General features: G+C 41.6%; 1 protein-coding gene across 1 annotated transcript in view; it reads left to right on the top strand.

Annotated features, from left to right (window-relative positions):
* The first annotated feature begins 2,690 nt into the window (after positions 1-2,690).
* KL (klotho) overlaps positions 2,691-26,924 on the top strand; it is a 48,856-nt gene continuing 24,622 nt past the window's right edge. The window contains exon 1 of the mRNA XM_030475580.1: positions 2,691-3,476. Within this exon, the coding sequence (XP_030331440.1) occupies positions 2,691-3,476 (786 nt within the window). The remainder of the gene's footprint in view (positions 3,477-26,924) is intronic.

Genomic DNA, 26,924 nt, shown 5'->3' with positions numbered 1-26,924 from the left:
GTACAAAAAGACTGAAATGTAAATCCTGATCTGCCTACCCAGGGCAGAGTTGGAAGTGTGCTTGCTCAGCAACACAGACACAATGGAGCCCTGCTTTGAACTCAAGGAGCAGCAAGGGAGACCTTGGTGTCTGCAAGTGCTTGGCTGACCTTTCTGTATGGTTAATATTGCACAGAGTTTGTTAGACTGTTTGTTCGGAGAAAAGAAATAAAAAGGCTCAGAGCAGTGGGTTATTGTGTTATCCTAAAACGCAAAAATAAGCTTTCTCTCTAAGAAAAAGCCCAAGCAACTGAAGGCCACAGTGCTCATTTTCTGTCATTTACACTAAAAAAATTAAAAAGGTTTTCATCTGAGAGACATACAGGTGAAGTGACCTTGTGCCAGCAATTATGGCCAGATATCATCCCTCAAAAATGGGCTGCTTGCTTCTGCACAGTCACTGTAGGCTTCCTGGACAGTTACCTGCAGATGTTGACAAAGATCGTAGCTGGGTTGACTTAGACTAACACTAATGCTATTTCTTTCCTTTGACTGTTGAGAGGCTGCGAAAGAAACAAGTTCCTAATGAAGGAGCTTCAGTTAAGTACCTGCTTATTGGTGCTGCCTAAGTATAGATAGGATTGATCTAGGTTTTAGTTAATAATTAACAAATGAAAAAAGAAGTATTAAGATACATTTAAAAGTATCTTGCGTCCTCAGATACAAATTGAAGTTTTGTTTTTTTTCCTTAAATGTCAGCAATCAGCTTAGCATCACTAATACCCTGTTTTAGGCTGAGGTATTTCTGAGCCATGTCTCTACATCTCTATTCTTGAAATACTTTGGCATCAAGCTCCAGTGAAAGCATTACGCTTCCACTGAAATCAGGCCGGTAAGTGAACAGGAGCCTGGCTCTTCACTCCTTGCACAGGGCCAATGCAGCAACACTGTTGTGCACTTAACAACTGATCTCCAGCTTCTGCAAGTAACTACCAAATTATGCTAACATCTTTTTTCTGTTGCTGCAGGTCTGTTGCTGAAGCTCAAGTTGCCATTTACTTGGACTGTAATCAGATTTCAGCAGCTCGTCAGACTGACCAATGACCAGCCCTAGTTCTGGGCCTGCCACTCCCCTGCTCCCACTCCACAAACTTCCTCCCTTAGGGAAGGGTGCTGATGGTCGCCTGGGCTGCTTCATCCCTCTAACATGGGAATTAATTAATTGCCACCAATGGAAGGCTAACTACAATCCTGTCCACTACGTCTTTAGTCTCTTTAAATCCAACACAAAAGAACCCCCCAATTGAACTGAATCAGTGCAGAAAAGGTGGAAGGTGGAAGTTCTAGAACCAGGCCACAGCAACTGCCCTGCATGCTACACTTGGCAGGTGCGAGAGCCCCCCCTGCGCACTAGAGGAAACCTTCAGCAGATCACATCATTTAAATCCATCGTCTCATTATTAGTGATTACCTGTAATTTTTCCCTGAGGGCATTTATTTTCTAAAATTAGAATGAAATTATCTAAATACCTTCATTCCGCAGTTAAACAAACAACTTTATCTCCTGGGAACATCTCCCTGTCCTTAACGGCCTGTCTAGCAGGTGTGTTTTATCCCTAGATGTCCCAACTTCTGTTAAAAGCCCACACAGCTGAACACCAGGTTTTTCCAATGTGTTGAGCTATTTCTCACGTCACTGCCCAGGTTGAATTGTTTTGTTCGCGGGAGATGAGCACAGCAGCCCAAGACCTGCTTTTAAAAGAAAGGTCCATACATCACACTGAGGCAATCAGTTAAGAAGTGTAACTCAGTAATCAAACTTAGCTCAGCTTTTTACCTCCCCACAAAGATCTGTGAGGCATTTCTATTTGGAACTTGTTTTGCATGTGGTAAACAATCAAATACACCAAACTCCTACTCCAGAAAAGAAAAGTGTTATTACTGGGAGGTGACAGTCCATGAACTACTGGGGCAGGGGGTTAAGAGGCGAGGGGTTTGAATGTGTACTTGGATAACGAGTTTCTCTTTAATTACTGTTACATGAGAGATTGCAGATGCGATGTCTCGTGCCAAGGTAGGACGAAGGAAATTCTGGGGGAAGGAAAAATAATTTTAATTAAAAAAAAAGCAATAAAATAATTTATCATTTTTATCAATAAAATTGTTTTTATCGCCGGGGACCGCTCCCTCCCCTCGGACCTGCCGCAGGGGCCGCTGCCCGCCGGCGCGGGGGCTCCCCGATGGACAGAGGCTACGCGCAGCTCCTCCGAGGGGATGGATCCGGCCGTCGAGTCTATCCGTGGGCTCCTCAGAAAAGCCGTTTCAGAGAAAGGGCGCAGGGCAGCAGCGAGGGTCTCTCCTCCAAGAGGTCACCGGAGCCGCAGCGGGCGCCCGGGGGAACGGGGGGAGGGCTGCGGGGTGCGCCCCTGCCCCCGCGGACGGCGATCTCCGCCCTAAGGGGCGGGTGTATGTGTGTGTGTGACAGAGGCGACCCCGAAGGGGAGACAGGGTCCACCTCTCCCCCGAGGAGCCCCCGCCCCGCTGCCGCCCTCTCCTCGCCGCCCGCCCCGTCTCGCCCCCCGGATCCCGCCCCCGGAGGTAGCTCTCCCAGGGGAAGCCGGTCGGAAAGGGTGCAGGCGGCAGCTCCGAGGTAATTATTAATGGCCGTGCCCACCGGGGCGGGGGTGGGGGGAGAGGCGAGGTGAGATAAAATGGGGCGGCGGGGGGCTGGGAAGAGGGAGCCGCCGTCGCGGAGCCCCGCCGGCAGCATGGTCCCCTCCGCGCCAGTGCTGCGGCTGCTGCTGCCGCTTCTGGTGCTGGGGCGGCCGCTGCTCGGGGCGCCAGGTCAGGGCGCGGGCACCTGGTCCCGCTTCGCCCGGCTGCCCTACCCGCAGGACCAGCTCTTCCTCCACGACACCTTCCCCGACGGCTTCCTTTGGGGGGCGGGCAGCGCCGCCTACCAGACGGAGGGCGGCTGGCGCCAGGGAGGCAAAGGTGCTTCGGTCTGGGACACCTTCGCCCACCGCCCGTCCGCGCCGGCGGGCGGCGACGTGGCCAGCGACAGCTACAACAACCTGTTCCGCGATGCAGAGGGGCTCCGGCGCCTGGGGGTCTCGCACTACCGCTTCTCGCTGTCCTGGGCCCGGCTGCTGCCCAATGGCACAGCGCCTGTCAACCCCGCCGGGCTGGCCCACTACAGCCGGCTCCTGGGCCGCCTGCGGGAGCTGGGCATCGAGCCCGTAGTCACCCTGTATCACTGGGACCTGCCGCAGGGTCTGCAGGATGCCTTTGGCGGCTGGGCCAGCCCTGTCCTGCCCCAGGTCTTCCGTGACTACGCTGAGCTCTGCTTCCGGCACTTCGGCGGGCAGGTGCGCTACTGGCTGACCATGGACAACCCCTACGTGGTGGCCTGGCACGGGTACGGCACTGGGCAGCTGCCGCCCGGCGTGCGGGGAGGCCTGCACCTCGGCTACCAGGCAGCCCACCACCTGCTACAGGTAAATGGCGGGCGGCGGGAAGGGGCCCCGGCAGCTCCTTGGCCCCCGGGTCGTGCCAGGGGCACGGGTGTGGAGGCTGCCCTCAGCCCACGCTGCTGCAGACCTGTCCCCAGGTTGGCTGCTGGAGTGGAAACCGAAACGACGTGCCCGAGTGCGGGCAGCCGGATCATGCTTTACTGCCTTTATCCCATAAAGAGATGGGAAGCAGGAACTTTGTATCTGCGGTTATTTTGTTAGTGGAAACATGCTGAATTGAGGTGCTCTCTGTATCCTGCCGAAGTGTTCTGTCCTTGCGAATGCCTTTCTGGGTGGGTGAATGGATGCATTTGGCAGAGCCAGACAGCGCCAGCTTACTAAAGTTACTGTGCAAATGTTTAATATGACTGTGAAGAGGACTCATGCATTTGATAAAAAAATCATCAAATTTTTTGAGTTGATGGAGATGGAGTGAGTTAATGGAGATGGTAAAGGTGTCCACAGTGTCATCCTGAGACGTTTCTTGACAGAGTACGGGTTTGAGTATGAACACTTCTGGGGAAAAAAACCTGTTCCCCAGCTAGCCTACTAAGTGGCATAAGTAATTTACTATATGTAATTTTTATGCAGTTTATATATGGTGTAATTGTAATGTTTACTGGAAGCAAACATTTTGGATTCCCAGGGAGAGTTAAGTAAAAGTGTGTACAAATCCTTCTAATGACAGGAGAAAGCATTCAGCCTAACTGCAACGGCGTGGCCATAAAGGCAGGCTCTGTTGTACCTTAATCCACGTTTACGAACTCTGCTAATGTCCATCTGCTCAACATACACTTACCATCAGGAGTTACATCCTAATGAGTATCATACGTTAGATGTGAACACCGAGCAAACATCCAGCACATGCCTTACTCAACTTTTTGCCACTTTCCTGCATTACTTTTGCATTGTTAGTGCTACAAATAAGAGAAAATATATGTGGGGAAAATGTGGGTAAAATTTCAGATTAAATCTCTGGTCCTGAAACCTTAAAACTCTTCATTTAGTACCATGGGGTGTACCTCACTCTGTTTCACACTTGAGTATATCCTACATCACCATAGTATCTGCCTGAGTCCCTCATAATCTCAAGAATATGCTTGTTCTCATGAAAGCCCTGTGGAGAAGGAAGGTTCTTTTTTTATTTAACAAATGAGAAACCTAGGCATAGTCTTTGCCTAAACCATGTAAAAACTATACCAATACCAATAAAGTCTACCAATACTTTGTTTAGTGACAGAACCTCACAATTAGTTTTGTCCTAGTGGCTGCCAGTCCGGGTTTTCACAATTAGCAGGCATTTCTTTGTACGCAAGAGTATAAGGCAGCAAGGTATCAATTTTTCCACCTTTCATGAATGAGGAACTGAAAAACAGATGCAGTTAAGACCCAAAGTGCCCACTGACTATTTAGTGCCCTTTTCCTGGCATGCGCTCTTTTTAGACTATTAGTCAGTTATATTATACTTTCAGCTCTTCTACGTATCAGATCCCAAAATCTCGAATCACCTACAGAGGAAATAAAGATTGTGCCATTCATGCAGAAGAGCTCCCAGAACAGCTGCTCCGGGTAGGAGTCTTCAGTAGACGCAGAGAGAGAGCCTAACACTTCAGGACAGAGAAGTGAATAGCTTTAACACCGAGATCTTCCTTTTCCTTCTTACACTTCCATAGCTTATTGATATGACGCCTTTCAACTTGTGCAAGCGATGAAGTAGGATGCTACAGAATATGGCTTCTCTGGCTACACAGCCTGATAATCTGTAGAGAAAGTGCATGTAATTGTGTAATGAAAGATTAAGCTATACTGCATTTCCATGTGCAAATTAAATTCTTCTCTTATGTAATCCTCGAGTGATTGGCTTTGCAACTTGAATAATGTTCTTTAATATGTGTCTGTGGGTTGCATACAGTTTTGTAGGTGAGTTGGGTCAGTTGCTCTCAGGAGCACATTTGATTTCGATCATACGGCTGTACACTAGTACCGCTTCATCACATAACCTGGAGCATGTGTGCAGTGCCAGGCAGTGCTGCTGGGACATACAGTCCTCACAGCCCCACCAGAAAAGATGTGGTTGTGTCATCCCCCACAAAAAAAATCCTTTCAGCTGCTTAATCTTTTGCTGCTCATGTGTGATGTTACTCAGGAGGTCTGGTCCCAGGCTGCTTCCTAATCCTTTTTTCTTCTCTGTGGCATTCATGCCTCTCTCATCTGTTTCGTTTTCCTCAGGGAAATTAATAGAGCTTGCAGAACATGTTTCTTTCTTAAAAGATATAGTGGGTTTTCATAAATGTTTGGTTCTTAGTAAATGAGCAGACTAACTCTTAATATGCATGGTTTCTGACTTTTTTTTCCTTATTTATAATATGCAATTTTCAGCATCTTCTCTCTGCATTTATTCAAACCAAAGACCATCTTAAGTGTAAAGCTTAATAACTAGTGAAAGCTGATGTCTACTAGTTTATTTTACTGGATGCTAATTACATTAAAAGATGGAATAATTTCCTTTAAGTTCTTTAAATTCAACAGATACGAATGTGGATTTTGGGGTCTGTCTTTCTGAGCGAGTTATTTATTATCTGAATAAATAACCAAATAAGAGTTTAATTCAATTCAGGTTGTTCAGTTCAGGGCTGGTGAAAACAGGGCAATGAAGTTTGGTCTGAATAACAATGTTTAAATTTAGCTTGAATGGATTTCATCCTAATGTGTTGAATTTTTAAATTACCTTTAATTTTTCTGAACTTCCGCAAGTGAGTCGGAACAGATGCTGAATAGGCAGAGTAAGAGACACTTCTTATAAAACAGAGCAAATAAAAATAACATACAAAACCCTTGTAAGAAAAAACATGTTATGGATGCATCCTTGGTTTGTTATTGAGGGACGTTGTTCAGTATTCAGTGAAAACTTTACCTTTTTATAGTATTTCCACTGACACTTGTCGCTTTTGATATGTCTAAGCCCTTCATGGGAAGAAATGGAAGAAGCTGTACGCGTTTATTCACAAAATAAATTGAATGGCTCAAGTATAGTTCATAAAAGTTGGCATTTTCTCAGGTCAACAGCCAGAAAATGAAATGCCAGCAATCTATCATGTATATGACGCATCTCTTTCTCTAGATAAGAGTTGAGAGGTCGTTTTATTATGTTCTAGTTTTTGCAAATGCGTTTTTTCATTACTGGCTCTCGGTATATTGTCTGAGTTGAACATACTTGGATTTATTCAATATAAACAGCATTTGCAGAAACAGAAGAACACACTGTTTCCCTGAAGAAGTGAGCGGAATTGCTGCCTGGAAACCAGTCACGTAGCAACAGACTGATTCCTATTCCAAAACTCTTTCCAAAACAAAAGGTAAGTACTCTTTTCTTGACCTTCAGTGCTAAACCTAATAAAGTATCAGTAATTGCAGCACAGGAGAATGTTTTTTTCTCGGTGTGAATTGTTTCTTTCAAAATTCAGACAGCCTTCAAACTTTCACTCAGTACAAATGGAGTGACTGGATTTTCCTGAAATTAACACAGCTCATCCTAGTTGTGAAGACATACAGAATTTTTAGAAAAAAGAAGGAATAATTCTAAATAGTAGGGTGGTTTTTTTTTCCTGTTCTTGCTTTCTTAAGACTTAATTCCAAGATGAACAAGGAAGAAATTGGTTCTGTTTCTGGTTTTGAGTATCTGTTGGGTAGTATATCTTTGCAAAGAATTTTTTGCAGTAATGATTATTCTAATCAGTAATCATTTGAATCAGGTATCTTTCAAATGCCAGAGATGACAAAGAAGTGCAGTCAAACCATAGAGCAAATTCAGATCTGATGCTTCAGTTTTCTGTGCCAGTAGATATGAATGGTTATATGATGTTTATAAATTATGTTAAAAGCTGTAGCGTACCTTTCTCAAGCTTTAATCATCAAAAGAAAAAAATAAATAGAGTTTCATTGAAAAATGGGGTAAACAGAGGAGTTTGGATTTCAAGGATGCTCATTCAAAGATAGAATATGTAACCTTCCCCTTGCCATTTCTACCTGATTGCACACACATTTGCAAAAGGAATGTTGGTTGCAAATATTCTGCTGTAACAAAAAAGCTGTTTTGATCTTTACAAACTACTTTGATCTTTAATTGTAGAAAAATTTGGACTATGTGGAGAATGAGGTGTTGTCATGGAAAAATAAGAGTGGGCCTCCCTCATGTCATAAAGTCTTGCTAGGTACATGAGTGTAAAGCTTGATACTCTTCCATTTTGCATTAGTAAAACCTCATAAAGTATGAGACATTCTTGGTTCTTCCCTTCAAGCTCTTCCCTCAAGCAGAAGAGATCCTGTATTTGTTGTAGTTTTGGGGGATCTGAAGTGAAGTGTGTGGAAGGACTCATGTTGCCATGCATTCCTTCATATGACGAACTTTTCCAGTTTCCATTTCATCTTGTTTTTATGGAAGGTTTCCAGTACTTGAAGTAGTTGATGGGCATGATTCCTACCCATAGTTAAGGATATAATTTGAACCAGGAACATGAAGCCTAACTTCAATTTTATTCAGAGTGAAATTTATATTTTGTTTTAAGATAGTTCACCAGTTTTTAGTTGGTGCCTTGCCCTTTTGTCCGAAAGCAAGGAGCTCTTAGAGCTTTTCCCATGACAAGTCAAGATTGCACAACTGTCAGCAGGTTGAAAGTGCAGACAGTTCTTTCTATTGGAAGTGTTGTCTTATGTGAACAAGAAATACTTTGTGACGTAAGAGAAAGTTGCTTCACTCATCACATGCCCACCTTCTAGAAGGTCAGATTCTGATCTCTCTTGCTTTGGTAGAAATTAAATCAGAATAGGACTCTGGCAGTACCTTGGGCAATTCCCTTATGTTGTGGTTTAACCCCGGGCAGCAGCTAAGCCCCATGCAGCTGCTTGTGGAATGGGGGAGTGATCTGGAAAAGTAAAATGAGAAAACTTGTGGGTTGGGATAAAGGCAGTTTAATAGGTAAAGCAAAACTCACACACAAGCAAAGCAAAACTAGGAATGCGTTCACCACTTCTCATCGGTGGGCAGGTATTCAGCCATCTCCAGGGCAGCAGGGCTCCATCACATGTAACGGTTACTTGGGAAGATGTATGCCATCACTCTGAGTATCTCCTGCTTCCTTCTTCTTCCCCTGCTTTATATGCTGAGCATGATGCCATATGGTGTGGAATATCCCTCTGGTCAGTTGGGGTCAGCCGTCCTGGCTCCTAACTTCTTGTGCACTTCCAACCTACTCACTGGTGGGGTGGTGCGAGGAGCAGAAAAGGCCTTGGCTCTGTGTAAGCACTGCTCAGCAATAGTGAAAACAGCTCTGTGTTACCAACACTGTTTCCAGCACAAATCCAAAACACAGCCCTATACCAGCTCCTATGAAAAAAATTAACTTTATCCCAGCCAAAACCAGCACACCTTAGCGTTGTTCCTCACATTTATTAACTCTTATTAACTCTTTGAGTAACATTATCTCCTTCCCAGTCTACTCTGGGGAACAAAACTTTTTTTCCCCTTATCTTTCAGAATTTCTTCAACTAGACAGAAGTTGGCAGAGTTTGAGGGCTGTTTGCTAATCCTTGCAGCTGAGTGTGTGATTTGTGTGTTTGGTTGTTGCTGATGAACAGTTAAACTGTTGAACTTGATCTGAAGGTTTAAGGCTGATCTCGACAAAGTTTTAAAAAAGCCAAGAAGCCACCAATCAAAGGACCCTGCTTGCACAGACCTGAAGGTGCAAGAAATGTACACAAGGACATTTTCTTCTTCCTTTCCATGATGGTAAAAATAAAGAAGAGGAAATGATGAATAAGTGCTTCTGAAGAAGTAGGGGAGGTGACCTCCATATACAGTGATGACAGGTTGTAGAAATTATGGGATGTGTGTTACCCATTTTAAGTACTAAGTAAAAGCTGCTCATGCTTGAATACTTGCCTGCCAAAGCATATAGAAGAGTGTCAGAGGTAAAACTGTGAATGCTGATTTTAGATTAAATCAGAAGAACAGAACAGAAAATAAGGTTGTGGACAGCATCTCAGGATGTTTAGGAAATTACTGAAATGAAGACTGGACAGATCTCTGAGGGAGAAGGTGACCCATGGAATATGAGTATGAATAAAACATGAAAGAAGAGACTGGCTTCTGAATTACTTCATCTGAGAGAAAATATGCCATTAGAAAAAGAAGGTGAGTTTTCAGGAAGGAAAAGTAATGAGCTAAGTGCAAGAGGAGAAAGAGATATTGGCCACACAAGGGACTGGAGCCTTTGGTAAAATGGGGTGAGTAGGAGACAAGTGATACCAAGGAAGGGAAGGAATTAGATTCACGCTGGTGCTCTCAAAATACTCCTGGACATAAATATCAATGACAGGCAGAAAATTTATAGGACATATGCACACATACAAAAAAGGATAAAAGTTCAGTATCAGTGCAGTTAGATGGACTCTTAGAAGTCATGAATAGCCCTTGGAGGAAGGAGCTTCTGGAATGGTTTTTCAGTGTTAATGGTAGGAACAAAAATCTTATAAGTCAGCTGGAGCAGTTTCGAGAAAAGAGACTCTTGATGCATTTGGTGGCAGTGGAGGTGATAGTACTTGTAAATGTGTTTTCTTCCTCTTTGCAAATTCATAACAGAATGATATATAGCGTGATTTAAACTCTGAGAATGATCTTCAGTGGAAAAAATGAAATACAATCTATATTAACAGTAAACAGCTTGTTTAGGATATCAGTAATAGCAACTTCTAGCTTGCTGTGGCAGCTTCAACTCTACTTATTCTGAGTGCACAAAACACTCATAAGAAGCCTGCACTGTTAAGCTTGTGGTATGTCTCCCTGGAGATTTGTCAGGGAGGGTCTTTTTAGATGCACACTGGAGTAAGACAAAGCACTTGAAGAATCTCTGGATTTGGCCAGATGGAAGCACATTTGTGTTGCTTCGTTCATATGTATGTTTAGTCTGAGAGGAGGTAGCATTCTGTGATATGGAGAACTGCAAAAATTTTACATTCAGCTTTGTTCTGATTCTGGGAAAAAAAAAACCCCAAACCTATATTCTAAATTCTCCCAGATACAGAAATCTTTATAGATGCAGTTTACAACAGCTGGTGTAGGAACCAAGGGACTGGGACCATGGGTAGTTCCAGTGCCATGGGGCAGCAGAGCTCTGTTCTACGCATGGTAGGATGCTCAGGGGCTTTTGCACGTCTCAGGATCTAGCCAGCCTGAAAGGCTGGAAGTCTTGAGGGTGCTGCGTGACACCCTGTGATGTGCTCTTCAGCAAGGGGGTGAGCGGACGGGGAGCCACGCACATTTCCAGTGGACTGGCACTTTGGTCTGCACATGGTAATTTTGTTACTTGCACTTTAGGTCTCATGTTAACAGCTGAGCTTTGACTTCTGGTTTAGTCAGACACCTCTGAAGACTGCTGAATGGTTTGAAATTGGCCAGGAGACTATGGAAATGCCTTGTTATTTTGCCAGTCCAAAAGTCAAACCAAGAATCTTTTTGCTGGTTAAGAAGGCTAGAAAATGTTGGAACCACTGGGATTATATTTTACAAGCTATTTGCTTTACAGTTGGGAAGATAGTAGCAGCTGTTTGTTTTGACCCTGCTTCTAGAAAAGACATCAAATGGCTGGGTGTGGAGGGGGGACAGACTTGTAGCTGTTGGTCACACGTTCTAGTAAGAGCTCACTGTGATTTTCCAATGCCTTTCCTCAGTCAGCTTTTTTTGTGTTCTTTTGAATATGTAGTAGTTCCTCTGGAACAGTTGTTTTTCAGAGCTGAGGGCAAAGTTTACTCAATTTGTTTATTTAACTTTCAGCATTTTAAGAAATAATCTCATTTTTGCTGCAGGCGTGGAACTGTTGAACATAGTTATTGATTAATTATTCTAACAATGGTTCATTAACTCAAATATATAGGGAAATGGTAGAATTATGCAACACTTCTTTTCTTCTGAGAAAGTAGGTTGGGAATATATTACATTGTCAGGCCGAGTGAGTATTTTTTTGTTTGTATTTTGTAAGTAATAATGTTTTGCTTTAAAATCAATTCAATAATTCTGACCTCAGGTTTGAAATGAAAGTTCAGCTGACTCCTGACTGTACAGTGGTGACATGCTTTTTGTAATACGCTTGTTACGTTCTTCATTTCTTTTCTTGTCATCGTGCAGTGTTAACTTGAGTACAAGCAGTGTTTGCAGAGAGAAGGGCCACCACAACAGAATGGCCATCGCCAGTTATGTATGCCATCAGGAGGCAAAATCCAGGCCAGAAAGAGTTGTAACAAAACATGGGGTGATAGGAAAGAGGAATATTAGGAAAATGGACAATGCATGAGGAGCTGGTGAGATGTGGGGGTGACTGACAGTGAGTGGGAATGCAGGAGCTGGGTTTATGAGGCAATAGTGCAGTTTTGTGTGTATATTTAGCATTGACAATTAAACTAAAAATAAGAACAGTTTAATAATGGAAATATAATAATAATATAAAAGTTATTATTAATAATAACAACAACAACCACCCGCTGACCAATGCCCAGCCCTGAGCAGTGATTGGCCTCTCCTGGCCAATTCCCCCCAGTTTCTATACCGAGAATGACGTGCTGTTGTATGGAATATCCCTTTGGCTAGTTTGGGTCAGGTGTCCTGTCTCTGCTCCCTTCTCGCTTTCTGTGCCCCTCCTCACTGGCAGAGCATAAGACTGAAAAGTCCTTGATCAGGGTAAGACTAAAGCCAAAACACAGCACTATACCAGCTAGTAGGAAGAAAATTATCCCATCTGAAACCAGGACAATGTGAAACGAGATGGCCTGGAGTCCCCCAAAGTTGACATGAGTTGTTCTCTGGTTAATTTTATTTATAAATGTTTTATTTATTTATTTATTTTTTAAGGAAGCTGACTGGTGATTCAGTCATATCACAAACCATGCTTCACAGTGATGGGGCCTAATTCAAAGAGTCTGTCTTGGCTTATGGTGTCCACTTGCTGTCCCCACATTGCCACCAGCACTAGGAGTAGGGGACACAGCAGCCTGCGAAAGAAAGGAGGGATGTTACATTAAATCTGGGTTTCTCAAAGGAGCTTAAGGAAAATAAGTGAGGACTGACTTTTCCTGAAGCTTTTTTTGAGAATCCTACCACTTTCAAGCAGTTCAGTAAATTAGCAAGTTGAACAGATGTCTACCTCTTAACTTGAAGAAAATGTGCATTCCCATATTCAAGTAGCACCTCTCTGGTGTGAAGTATAAGACCTTGGAAGTGCATGAAGGAGCTCTTGAACTCAGTTTATCATCCTGTTTCCCTTCTCAGCCATGAACATGCCTCTTGTTTTGAATGAGAAGAGAATATTGGGGTATATCATGCAGGGCAAGAAACAAAGTTGCAAGAATGATTCAGCTGCAATTTTGCATCTTAATAGTATGCTTGGTAGTATTAAAAAATACCTCTTTTTCTTCTTCATAGTCAGCCGTCATTACTACCCTCCTCTCATGCTAGCTAGCTTTTTCTCATATTCAAAATACCTCCTGTTTTCACAAAGTAATATCATGTAATTAGAGCAAATCATCAAGATCTAAAATCCGTGAAGCTGGAATTTGCTGCTTCATTGAAATTTAAATATTTGAGAGACTTCAGGTTTCCACCCCAAAAAATTGAGAACTAGAGAAAATAAAAAAATTAGTCATTCAGTCATTTTATTTTTACTTTGCCGTGGAAATTCTTGGTTTTCTATTTTGATGTGGTATTGAAAAATTTCATTTTGATACAGGGAGTCAGTCAGTCATTTCACACACTGCCTTCTGTATTCTTTCATTGGATGAGTGCCCACTGCTTCAAATTGGGTCAGTTTACCCTTGTGAAATTGCTGTATATCCTGCTGCAATATGACTTGACTTCTTGAAGCTGCAGATTGATGCCTTTTATTCTTTGATGAAAGAAATAAAACAGTCTTAGAGCTGTAAGGACAGAATTACTGCACCACAGCAGTTACTCTGCATCTCATATTTGTAGCTGGGCTGCTTGTTCCACTTTTGTGTGAAAGTGTAATTACTCAGTCAGTTACATGCTTCTCTTTCCTGTTTCTGGTAAAAAGAAAAGTGGTACTTGAAGGAGGAGATGCTTAAAAGGGGGAAAATTCTAATAAAAGCAGCATCAAATTGTCACAGTCATTCTGAGCCTGGATGTTGGAACCAACAAACTGTAGCACACAGCAGCTCAGAAATAGCCTTTTCCCGTAGCTCAGCTTAGGCTAATGAAGTAGGGAACACTTCAAAATTGGCTGGTGGTGAAATGGTTGTAGAAACAGCATTGTAACACTAAGCACTAAGCCATGAAAGGTGAGAACCTTCAACCACACAAGTCAAATCCCACTTCACCCAAGTTGGACACTCCTGGAGAGGAATGTTTTCTCCCTAAGTGGTAATTTGGAATAGGTTTGTAGAACCCAGAGTGGAGAGAGTAGGTATGAATGAGATACTGATGCTGGCCTGTGGGATCTGGTTTTGGGGGCTCTGCTTTGATGGTCAGGAAGGAATTTATGTTGGCAAGGAACAGTGATATTTCTTGTTGGGCCTCTTTTTCCCTACTCTTGGTGCCATGGAAGGTGGCCAGGTTCCCAGGATCATTAGGGCATTTTGCCTAAATAATTTGTCTTCTATTGCAAGGGTTTAGGACAGTGATGTATCTTTGCTCTTTCCTGTTTTATTCCTGTGTTTTACTATGATGTTTGGAGCATTTGGTGTTTTTTCTTGTGTTAAAGGTCTTGGGATTTTTTTGGCTGATAATGCCATGAACATGGAAATGAGGGGGCATATAGTGGATATTATTCTGTAGTGTTTGTGGCTAAAAGCTTGTTATACTATTGCAGACAACTAAACTTGATGATTAACATGTATCCTTTCTGTTTTTTGCTGGGGGACTGCTCATTTTGTCGGAGTGCTTCTTGGGAATAATTTTTAGGAATGAATTGAGTATGGAAGAGTGAACTACCAAGAGAGAGGAATTGGAAAGGGTCAAACATACATTGGAGCAGCATGTTTCCAATGTGGGAAAGGACCTGGAGAGGCTGGAAACAGATTTGCAGGGCACTATTTAAGCATCCAGGGGAAAGAATAATAGTGGGAGGTATATAGAGACAAGGGAGTCAGTTGGTATGTGAAATCCATAGGTAATTTACCAATATAAACAGTTAACTGTAGGAGGCCGCCTGTGACACAAACATTGACATAAGATAGAAACAGTAACGCTGACAACTGCCCAAAAAGCTGCCAGGCAGACTCAGCTTTTTTGTTATACCACCGGTTGTGTAATAAACCAATTGCAGATTTGTTAACGGTTGGTGCAAGCAGCTGAAAATTTTTCTCTGAAGCACCTTATTCTGGAACTGCTTCAGTGATAGAGATGGGTTGGACAACCTGACCCATTGTAGTGATGCTTATATTCTACTATTATTCTTCTACAAGTGTAAGAAAATACTATTTTCTCAGCTCCCTACATTAATTATCAACCACATGACTGAATAATTCACTGTTGTTCTGTGCAGTAACTAAGCGTAGGCTTGGGAAGCACCCTCCCAGAGCCTCAATTTTGTGTCTCAAAACCTTTAAAGGCTAGAGTACTTCCAGAAGACAGATAGGCATGTAGATTATTAGAACTGTAGCATATCGTGGTAGTTTGGATACAGATAAATACCTTTTCTATCTGAAAAAGTTGTCTTAATTTTTTTTTTGCTAACTGCGAAATAGATGGATTAACTGAAGAGCAGTCTCTGAGATGTGCAAGTAATTTTATTTATCAGCTTGTGTCCTCAAGGAGAACATGGAAGGAAAACCAGTACCCCTAATCAACGGTGGGTACAGCCAATACAGAAATGGTCCTTTCTGGTGTCAACTGGCCACCAGTTCTTGAGCTCCACTTCATGGTGCTAATAGGAGAGCTATAGGTTCATGTCCACCCTGAATTACAGCTGTTAGTAGCAGGGCATTTTGCTAGTTTGAGTGAGGCTGCAGCATGGAAAATTGCTCCTGCCCCCTGGCTTAGCAGCATCATTGTGCTGTCTTCCAGGCAGTGTTTGCATCAACTCTGAGACACAGTTTGGCATCTGCTTGGCCTTTCAATAGTTCACTTTTCAATAACCATTATGAAATGTGGTTTAGGGTAAAGATACTTCTCTTCAAGTGGTTTGGCAGCATTCCCAGCAATCCCAGAGGGATGAGCAGCTAGGACTTGTTCTCCAGCTCTGAGCCAGCTGTCCCCTGGGCTGGCCAGGGGTGTAGCTGTGTGTACTTTGGCTCTGCACAACAACTAGCGAGTGAAGACATGGACTGTCCTTGGCTGCCTGCAGGCCTTCGGCATAGGGCCACATAATTTGAAGTGGTGGGCCAAGAGCACAAGTGTCATACAACAGTGCTGTATCAGGGCTGATGAGGGCAATCACACTTGATCTCATTTTAGACATGTTCAGCAAAGACATCTACCTTTGAGCTCGCCATCCTATGGTCCTTTTGCAGGTAATGGAGAGAAATGAGTATAGTGTCTCTCTTCCTGTGACAAAAAAACGACAAGAACCGAACCAAACCAAACCAATTTTGTCCCATTTTCTGTTTTGTCAAGAGACAAAACCTGTGGTGAGGTTGTCTCTTGACAAACCCACTCAGACATTTTGTAAACAGACTATGAGCGTAGGGAGAGGTGCAGTAGATGTCAGAGGAGGGGAGTACTAGTTCAAACATTGTGTTGAGGTTCTTTGTGTTCCTGTGACTTCTCAGATGGTGGACATACGGTCTGGATCACATGCAAATTTTGCCTGACTCTCACCTGTTTCAGGCATGTGATAACTTCTAAATATCAGTGGGGAAATCCTGTATGTCTTGCTCTCCTATGGTTTTCCTGAGCACTGAGCTGTGTCTTCTGACACAGGGAAGCAGTTTCCCCCCTGCAAGGGTGGTCAGCAGCACTTGCTTGGTCCTGTAAAGCTGGAGCAAGCAAATAACTATGGTGGCCATGTAAGATCTCATGGGCATTGAGTAGCCCCATCCTGTGGCTCTTTTGCCCTCCCTTTTGCCAGTCACCTCCTGCTGACCCACCATGACCGTTGATGATTGCTGAAAGCATTTCACGCCCTTTCCAAAAATGTAAAGAGAGCAGTCCTTGGAAAATGTAATTTAAAACATGAAAAGAGTTTGAAACTTTAAAATCAACACATACTTTGTCCCCCTAGTTGGAAGTGATATACAAATGCAAGCCATATGCTAGTTGTCACAGTCTCCCTCTGTCTGGAAACAAAAGATGTCTTTTTCATTTAGGTCCCCATTATTTTCTCCAAGGAATTTACTGAACCTTGTTTCAATTTAAGTAATACATTAGGTACTTACTGACTACAGTAAGCAGAAAATTTAAAATGTGCATTGTCTTAAAAATAAAAAGACTCATTATTTTAAAACAAATCACAAGATACCCTTCAGTCACCTAAGGAAAAGTAGCTTAAGGAAAGACATACTGCTCTCAGGTTGTGGGGAAGAAGATAGGATTAAAAAGGATATACTTACAAACCCAATTAATAGTTTTTATCTGATCTGTCGAGAAAGGCGATCATGTTGAGCACTGGGATTCATTGAGCACTGAGACAGGAAAGGTTAATGAGGATGAGGGTTAGTGCAATGGACACAAAACACAATGAATGGTATCAAAGTCAAGCCAGACCCATCTGATAGTTTTCTGTGATAACTGATTATCTAGAAAAAGAAAACATAATCAATCTGTATTTTCAGTAGGATGCTTGAAATAGTAGCACATGGAGAATGACTCTTTTAGTTCAGGAGGAAGGGAATTTTCAGCATAAATATTTGCTAAAGCAAATACCACAGTAAATTGCACTGAAAGTAGAAGCATAAGGCTCAAGGGCAGTTCCTAGCTGAACTTTTTAGTGTATTTCAACTCCCATGCTTTGGCAGAGACTAGGATTGCAATAATTAGAGCATGAGCTAAACTTGGGGAAACAGTGCCAGTGCAAAGGATAATCAGGATAATAGATGAATAGAAAGACTCAAAAATTTTTTCCATAAGATGAGAACTTGCTGATCACAGCATGACCATCAGATGCCAATATAATCCAGCTGTGACAAAGACACATTTGTTTCAAGTCTGTATCAGGTGATGTTTCCAGCAGAGATGAGGGATTACTTTACCAGAACATGGTTTATTTACCTAGGCAAGAACACTGCGAGAGGATATACTTGCTGTCTATAAATAGATCAATGGTAGAAAAAAGTGAGAGAAAATAATTAAGTCCAGGGAAAGTTTTAATGCAGGAACTTCAGACTGAACATATAAATTTAACCTGAAAATCGGTGAAAAAAGGAAACCGTTTGTGAAGTGTGATTCTGTAGTAGTCTTCCAGAGAGAATAGTATGAACAAAATACCTAGCCAGTATTAAAGTGAATCTGGATCAGGTTATGAATAGGATTGTGTTATATATATGCCCATAGCAGCAGAGGGTTGAACCTGATACCCTTGAGGCTCTTCTTAATTTTTTAATCCTGTTTTCCTAATCCCTGGCAGATAGTAGGCACAAGATCATAAAGATGGTAATGACTTTTTCCAGTAATGTATTTTTTGTATTTCTTTGGAAATTCTCAGAAGTCAGAATTCTTCTGCACAGTAATATGACTCATCACCATCTTCTGGAATATTGTATCATTTAATATTTCCAGTGTCTTCCTCAGAATGTTTCATACTTTTATGTGAAATCCTTTGTTGGGTCCACAGTGAAAATAGAGCAGTTGATTAGTCATCATTATGCAGGAAGATTCACAATTAGCAGAACTAACTCCTGGTCTACAGTAGATCAGGCTTGTGGAAGACTTTCATCAACACCTTTCTCTGCAGCACAGGGCCATCCCTGAAAGGGCAGATTATGGAGGCAGCACTCTGAGAGTAGCAATAGACTTCTCTAACTTCATCTGTTAAGTACGTTTAATCAGTGCAGTTCTTTACAGTGAGGGTGGTGAGGCACTGGAATGGATTGCCCAAGGAAGTTGTGAATGCTCCATCCCTGGCGGTGTTTGAGGCCAGGCTGGAGAGGGCCTTGGGCGACATGGTTTAGTGCAAGGTGTCCCTGTCCATGGCAGGGGGCTTGGAACTAGATGATCTTAAGGTCGTTTCCAACCTTGACTATTCTGTGATTCTATGATTCTATGAAGGTTGTTTTGGCATAGCTGTGGCTAGTGAAAACCTTTTTCTCTAGGACAAAATGGCTGGTCTGAAAATCAAAGACAATATTTTTAAAAAAATCAATCACTGGATTTATTGCTCTTCCTGTCCTCCTGTTTTTAAGCCTGAGATGTCTCAGGTCAGTCCATTGTCTAGGAGTGGGGCTGTAATAAACACGAAGCTAGTTTACAAAGTGTCTCTGAGAATGTTTTGACAGATGTCTTAATGGAAATCTGTTGGAAATTTTTGCTATACCTGTATAGCTCTTTGGTAAACTACTTAGAAATGAAACACCTCTCTAAACTCTTTACTTGGAACTGCCCTCCTTTAAAACAGGCAATATTTAAATGGTAGGCATCTGTCTCACTGTTAGATAGCGACCTAATTGCCATTATTGTATGTGGCCTCCTGACAACTGCTAAAATACCTACCCTCATGGTAACTGAAAAGCAGGGCAGCGTTACTTTCTGGCATATATATAGCTGGACATAAGAGGATGAAATGTTGCTGTTACAGGAAATATGTGAACTTGCATTTCTGTTGTCCTAGTACACTTTGATCTTGTAACTGGGATTTACCCCAGAAAAAGTTTTCTTTAAATTATTGCAAACATTGTAATACTTTATATTGGATATTTACATATTACAGTGTGCTGGCAGAATTTCCAAAGACATGGTTATACAGAAGCAAATGCCAATCCCAGACAGATTGCTTAATAAGTGTATCGGAAGCTGTGAGTTAACTGCTTTGTTAAGGCTTTAATTTGTCCTTATGTTTCTGTAGCTGTATTTAACATGGCCAAGGGAAAAAATACAGGTTTTAGCTGTATCTGGAATAAGTAGGAAAAAGAAAAGGGGTATAAAGGCATTTCATTTTTTATATTCATAGTCCAGTGATGACTCTCACTTATGTATACAAATGTCTTGAAGTCACTGGCTTTATATTTTGTTCTAGAGCAATTTGAAGTTCAGTAATGCACTTTGAAATAATAGATAAAAGATAAATTCTGTTTCCCCTTGTGCCAGTTCCTTCAACACATACAGTATTTTTCTAAAGACTTCCCTCTGCAGCAGTGTAAAGAAAACCCAATATCAAAGTCACTGTCTTTTCTTCAAGAGACAACTATTTACTTAGATAGTAATAGAGAATACGAATTGTATTTCTTTAACGAAACCAGACAAGCCAAAAGAGAATACAAATAGAGAACTGGCAAGGAACTGGTTAAGGAAACCTGAAACATGCAAAGTCATTCCTTTAAAAAATCACATGCTAGTCCTCCAGAAGTGCTCATTACACTCCCAGAGTAAAGTCTAAACCTACCTGTGCTAAGTATGTTTAAAATTTGTCCAATTGACACAGTATTTATGAATACCTCAGTCTGTTAATACGATGTTAATTCTGGTCAGAAGTTGTCTGGTGGTGTGGCTATGAGAGCACAGAAGCTGAAACAAGGATTGCTGAAAGAAGAGTAGTTAATTAGCATTTGCAACTGCATATATTAACCAACACATCCCCTTTTCTGTGTGACTTAGACTAAACAATTACCCTGACAACTCTTCTTTTTCTTTTGCTGTTGAATTTTTTTTTTATATTTTCTTCTTTTTTCTCTAAGGATTGGATGAAAGCTGCTTTAGGTCTTTTACTGTGATTACTTTTCTTGATTACTGTGGCTGAGATTGCAGTACATTGATGTCACCTCCACCATTTCTATATTGCATCATAAAAAAATACAGGATATGCTTTCAAGAAGGAAACAACTGTAGCTGGTATTTTTATTCAACTTTGTTACCATTTAGCTTCCTAGCAATTACATTAAAACATTTATTCAATATTATGTCAGCCAAAATAGTTGGATTCTTTATATACAAACAGGTGAAACCCAGCTTAATTTCTACAGATAATGAACAATATGAAGATTGTGTTTATAATGTAAGAATTCTATATTTAATTTTAAATGCTTTTAGTTTGTTGCAGTGTTCTGTTCTACAAGATTCCAACTTTTAGCTCAAATGGTCCTTTTATTATGTTTGCAGACTACAAGAATAAAGCAGGAAAACCTTTATTTGTATGCTTTTGAGTTAAGACTCATCTCTGTAGTACAGCAATTTTATATCTCCCATTAAACATGCATTTAGAAACAGACATAAAGGGACTTATTCATACCTCAAAAGTGTATTTTCATGGTTTCAGCACGCTTTGGATGAGGTTCTAAATGTATTTTCCAAATCAAAGGAGATATAAATTGAATCCAGTTTAATCTGTGACTGCAATATAGCCAAAAGCTTGTAGACAAGACTGGATAAATACACATAAATCAGCTTTGTCCCTGTAGAAATGCAAAGATTCAAAATTTTTTTCCACCATAAAATTGGATGCCCCTTTTTTTCTCTCCTTCTCTGGACTGAAGTCATCACTATTTGAGTCTTTAAAAATGCGGTACCCCAAGAGTTTCTCTTCCTGCAATGAATCTTGCTTCCCCCATCTTTCCCTGCACTGGAATTTCTCTGTTCTCCTCTGGGTTCTGACTTGAACAGTGTACTTTATCTTCTTGGTGGCTGCTGAGGAATGTGGTGATTCCTCAAAATAAAGGTGTTTGATGAAAATCTGCCTCCTCCAGTGACTGTATTTCCCCTAATGAGATGCGCCTTTGCTAGGTAACTGGTTTTAATTCCTCCTACAGCTTTCTTTCATAGCCTAACATCATGGAAGCAGTAACATTAAGGAAGAATTATGTCTAGTAATAACCACTGTATTAATTAAAACTTGTTAGCCTTATGGTTCCCTGTGCAGTTGCAAAGATGGGCAGACAACTGAGGCATCAAGACCACTAAGTTATGAATTATTCAGTTCTGCTTGTTTTGTCCATCTGCATGGTCCTGTGGTTCAGTGTCAGCCTTTCAAGGGTTCTTGCTCGTGTAAGATTTCTGGAGAGAAAAGGTTGAGTTTAGGTCCTCTTGGTTTCCTTAATATTTCCAGGATTTTCATACAGCCTTATATATTCTTCCACAGTGTATATCCTTCTCAGAGTTATCACTTCATGCAGTCAAAAGGCTACCTCTTTAGAAGCCACTGCAACTAAAGAAGTTGCACGCATGGGCAAGTATGTACCGTTAGTATCCTGTCTTGCCTCCAGCTGCCAGTCCAAACCCACAGGTTTTCCATAGGTCTTGTTTAAGCAGTTGTATCTTAGGTCACAAGTGGACATTAACACTTCTGACAACTAATGCTGTGCGTCAGGATCTTGAGCTGCTTTCTGCTCTTTAAGTGTGGGTATCTAAGTGTGGCTCTCTAAGTGTGCCATTTGTGTTGTGAAATGCCCATGTCATTTGTACTGGCTCACAGGCTTGACACAATATTGACAGATGACCCATACTCTTCTTTAGCAGCAAGTCTAGGTTTAGGCATGGTTAGGCATAACCTGAGAGCTAGGTTAGCTCTCAGACTGAAGCTGGCATTATGCTGGGATTCAGTTGGCTAACAGTAGGCCTGTAATATCATTTGGATAGAATCATCCCACCAGAGAGCTGGATTTAAGCAAAAGGGCGGAGAAACCACAAGTCAGGTAATAGTTCCTTCCTCCCCTGATCATCGAGCAGTTTTGCAGTTAAAACAGACTAAAGATCACCCAAAGCAGATCCCAGTAAGTCATGACTGCTGAGTCAAGATAAAGTTCATACGCATCCTGTAGTTTGGTACCTGCAATAGCAATACTGTATTTCCTGGGCTGTAATATGCTTTTTCAGTAGTCTGCAGGTTGTGAGCTATCACTCCTGAATCTAGCAATGATGTAGTGAATCCTCCTATGGTTTCTATGGATCAGGACCAAGAAGTCATTCTTCTTGGAGCTGTTAGCTCTTTCTTGCCTGGTATGGCCTCATGATAACATGTACAGGTCTGAGGGTAGCCTATAGTTCTTTCTTCTAGGGTATAGCTATTCCTCAACTTGCTCAGCACCTAATACTCTTCTATTTTGTGAAAATTATATAGGATAAAAGTGTAAGTAGGATTACAGCTATAGGATGCAGAGCCAAGTTCAAAATTCCTGCAGGGAAGGGGACCACGCAAGAGGGAATCCCATCAAGAATGATACCCAGTCTTCTCTACTGCTGTTTGATAGTAGTTTGTTTGCTATTGCAGTGCACTGTAATCATTGCTTTTGTGGCTTGTTTTACAACCAACTAGACTTCAGATGTTATATCTGAATGCTTTATTATCTGCAACAATCACTCAAAAGCTGCTCCAAAAACTACTGGATTAAAGTTAATTTAGTATACAGTTTCAGTGATTTTTGAAACTTGAGCATTACTTCTAAAGGTGTGTAATTGAAATCACACCCTTCAGTCAGTGCTATTGCATGCACACAAACCAGAACATTTCAGGCAAGTTGTACACAATGAGATAGTTTGTAGTGATTGCTTTATACTGGGTATACATGCAAACACAGCTGGATCTCACGTAAACAGCTGCAGACTGATTAGAAAAAGAAGGAGGAATTCCATATTCACATCTGGTCAAATTGTAATCTAATCAGTTGTCTAAAGGTTGAAAACTGGCACCTTCACTTTTATATTGCTTGTCCTGATTAGGTGCTTTTTGCATCCATCTAGAGGGCTGGCTGGAACTTTCCATCTTATTCCATAGGTCATTGTCACTGGTGCACAGCCATAATCTCAGAATGATTAAATTTAATAGCCAAGCTTATAGCAGAGTAAACTCAGGTTATTATGCGAGTGTCTGAGCTAGATTTGGGCATGAGTAATCCAAATGTTTGGTTTAAAAAAGAATCTTTGTAAAGATCACCTCAAGTAAGCGCCCTAAATTCTGAGTTACTTTTGACCATCTTATAGCACAGAGCTCTGATCCAGTAATTTTGTTTTGGCCTTGCTTAATGATGCTCAGCTTTGCCCCGTGTGCAAATGCCAGGGTCTTGTTACGTGTCATTGTCTGACAGCCTGAAGTTTCTGCAGTCATTAAACAACGTCACTAACCTCACGACTGTCATTATTTTTGTTTGATTCTCATTTATTTGGGGTGCTGTGGTGTATGATCTGCCACAGCTTGTCATATATTGGTTGCATTTAGACTGACTAAATTTGTAATTCCTATGCCAACTATGTAGAACCAAATTCCTCCATATTACTCACTGGTACCCTCCACTGCTGGAGAACTCTTCCGGTTCTTTTGCTGTTGCTGCCCAATGGCTGTTGCTTCTTACAGAGGAGCTCACACTGGGAAAAGCTGTCCACCGGTGAATTCATCCAGAAATAAATTCTGAAGCCATTTGGTGGGTGGCACCCAATCAAACCACCACTACTGTGGTGTTCTCACACCTCTGATTGTCATTACCTTGTAGCGATGTGCCTGGGCACTGCAGCAGTTACTGTTTTGCTGTGAGATTGATAAAGGACCTGTCGATTTGTATTTGCAATCGTGGAGCTGGTATCTTTGGGTGCTGGAAAGGAGGAGGTTCTAGTTTATGTAGTAGAAACGCTTACTGTAGTACACATTAAATAATTCTGTGCTGATTGTTTAATGTTTTCTCCTAGAGCGGGCTGCCTTTTTATTGTTTTAGCCTCTTCAGAGTGACTTTTCTTGTGAACAAATTGGATGAGATCCTCATGCTATGCTCTGGGGACACTTCTTGTGGTTCATTCTTTTGCTGAGCCCACACTGCTCTATTGATACTCTCAAATATGCTGAGCTTGGTAATTATGCCTTTCACCCACTGTGTAATTTCTGAGTCACCGTGGCAAGTCTCCTAGGAGCATCACATGCTCCTTTTTGTACAGTGAACTGGCTGACTTTCCTTGGTTTTGTGATAATATGGCCTTTACTGCTTCTGGAGGGGTAACAAAATACAAACAAAGTGGCCAGGCTGGAACAGCATCCCTGGCATGGTTGCCTATGACAGCCTTTTTTGAATGCTGAAGAGGTCAGGTGTTGTCTTATCTCCACTACCATTGCTGCACCTTCTTTAAGAACTCAGTTAAAGGCTTAATCATATCTGCAAACATGGATATAAAATCCTGGGGAAAAATAAACAAACTCGGAAGAGATCTGAGCTCGTGCAAACTTGTAGAGCAAGGAGCTTCCTATTAATTTTGCTTGCTGTTGATAGAGTGATTAGTCTACTCCTCAATACTTCTCTCTTTCCTGTACCACTTGACCTGTTCATCAATTCACTTGGAATTGTGCTCCCAAAGTTATGGCTTACACTTGTTTAATTAACTTTTCAGCTCTGTTTGAGTCTGGCCGTAGGTTCATACCTCACCTATTCATGAAATTGCCTGGATTTGATCAGCCTTTGATAATTTTTTCCCATGTTTGGATGATATGAATATTGCATCAAGCTGGAGCACACTGAAATCCTTGCGTAGTAGGCACATTTAAAGTGGTATTGCTGCCCTGTAAATGTAGGGGGAAGTTCTTCCCAGCCTTGCCCTGATAACGAGATCACAAAGACAGCATATGCTAAGTCTTTTCTGCCAGGCTCTAGCATTTCTGCTATCACAGGTGTGTTTTATGGTGTAACAGAATTAATTGCTCAAAAATCTACTACCCAGTAAATCCTGCTGTCTGCTTTTATGTCAGCCCAGATTGGAGCATCAGAAGTGCCTGATCTTCATGCAATTATTTGTTGCTCCACTAAGCTTTTCTTTGTGGTTTGGGGATATTTCTACTGCTTCTGTGGCTGATGGTCAGGACTTATAAACACTTTGGCGTGAATACTCCCGCAATCTAATTTCTTTTGGGACTGTGGCTGGGGAAAAGCCTCTACCCATTCATCTCTGAATGAACTTCTGGAGCTTTTAGGGCAGGCCATTGATGTACGTCAGGAATAATTTCCGACAGCCAGTCTGTCAGTCTTTCCCAACTCTACAAACATGGATTTGCCAAATCTGGTGTCAGTTAATGTTCTTGTAATAATGGTATTTCTTCCTTTCTTTTTCCTGGGAGAGTCTCAGCGTTAAATTGCATACAAAATGTTTCACTACATCTCCAGGAGCAGATCCATGCTTCAGTTGGGTCAATCCAGTGTGCCCAGGATAGGATTCAAGGTTAATATTTAACACCAGAGCATTGGGCTTCTTCTCTGGATGCTTTAAATGCAGGAATAGTAATAATGAGTAACCTGGGTCCTATATTCTATTATTTTCAGCCCAAGTTACAGGTTGTCTTCCACATCTTTCCAAGCTGAGTTGGTGGGTTAGCTGGTTAGATTAGACCCAACAAGCTGAAATCTTTTTGTCACTTCTTAGTCCATTGGATGCATACATTGATGATGGGCTTTACTCTTATCTACGTTTACCACTACCTCTACCTCTAAGAAAATTTTTCTCTCTAACACACTTCTATTTCGTTGGCCTGTTCTGTTTGTTTAGCTTCTGCCAACTACTCTGAAATTTTCCAAAGCAATTCTCTTCATATGTTTCCACTAAACCACCAGAAATATATTCTTTCTCCCTGTGAAACACCTTTATTAGCAAACATAGTTCCACAGTGTGTAGAATAGGCATTTCCAAGTGGTACGTTGAGGGCATGAATATGCACAGATGAGTATTTTGCTTCCCTGTGTGCATCTACAAGAAAAACAGGTGCATCAAACAGAGAAAAATGCTTGACATTAGTCACCTCTTCTAGAGTCTTTACCCTTAAAGGTATTGAAAATATTTGCCTTTTAAATATATTTTACCAAGAATAGTTTCTTTTCTTTTTTTTTTTTAAACTGATGTGCTTAAAGAGTATATATGTTACTGTGGTTGTCCTCTTCACTATGATTTTTGAGAGGTGTCTTCTCTTTTGGCTTCTGCCGTAGCGCAGGGTAGAGTCGTGAGTTCTGGGGCTTCTGGCTTCTGGAGCTCTGCTTTTGCAGTTCAGGAGCTTCCTGCAGGCAGTCCTATACATCTTCCTCAGCTGGTTTTTTTCCCTCTCCATCCAGTTTGTACAAACCTTCATGAAACCAAAGGTTTGGAACCATATAATGGATGCCTTCTCCTCACCAGTACTAAAACAAATACTGCCTTTTCCAGTTTTTAGCATGTGTTTACTCTTGGTGCTCTGACTGGGTGTTATTTTATCACATTTTATATATTCTACACATATATTTGATATATCAGTTTTGTATGAGTTTTATGAGAGTTTTGTATGCATAACTTTTTTGCTCACTACTGTTTCTAGCACCACATTACTTTCTCTCCAACCAGAATATGACATAGAG

This window comes from Strigops habroptila, chromosome 2, assembly GCF_004027225.2.
Source record: "Strigops habroptila isolate Jane chromosome 2, bStrHab1.2.pri, whole genome shotgun sequence".
NCBI classification, from domain to species: Eukaryota; Metazoa; Chordata; class Aves; order Psittaciformes; family Psittacidae; genus Strigops; species Strigops habroptila.
Note: the sequence above shows the minus strand (reverse complement) of the source record. Positions and strands in the feature narration are given on the sequence as shown.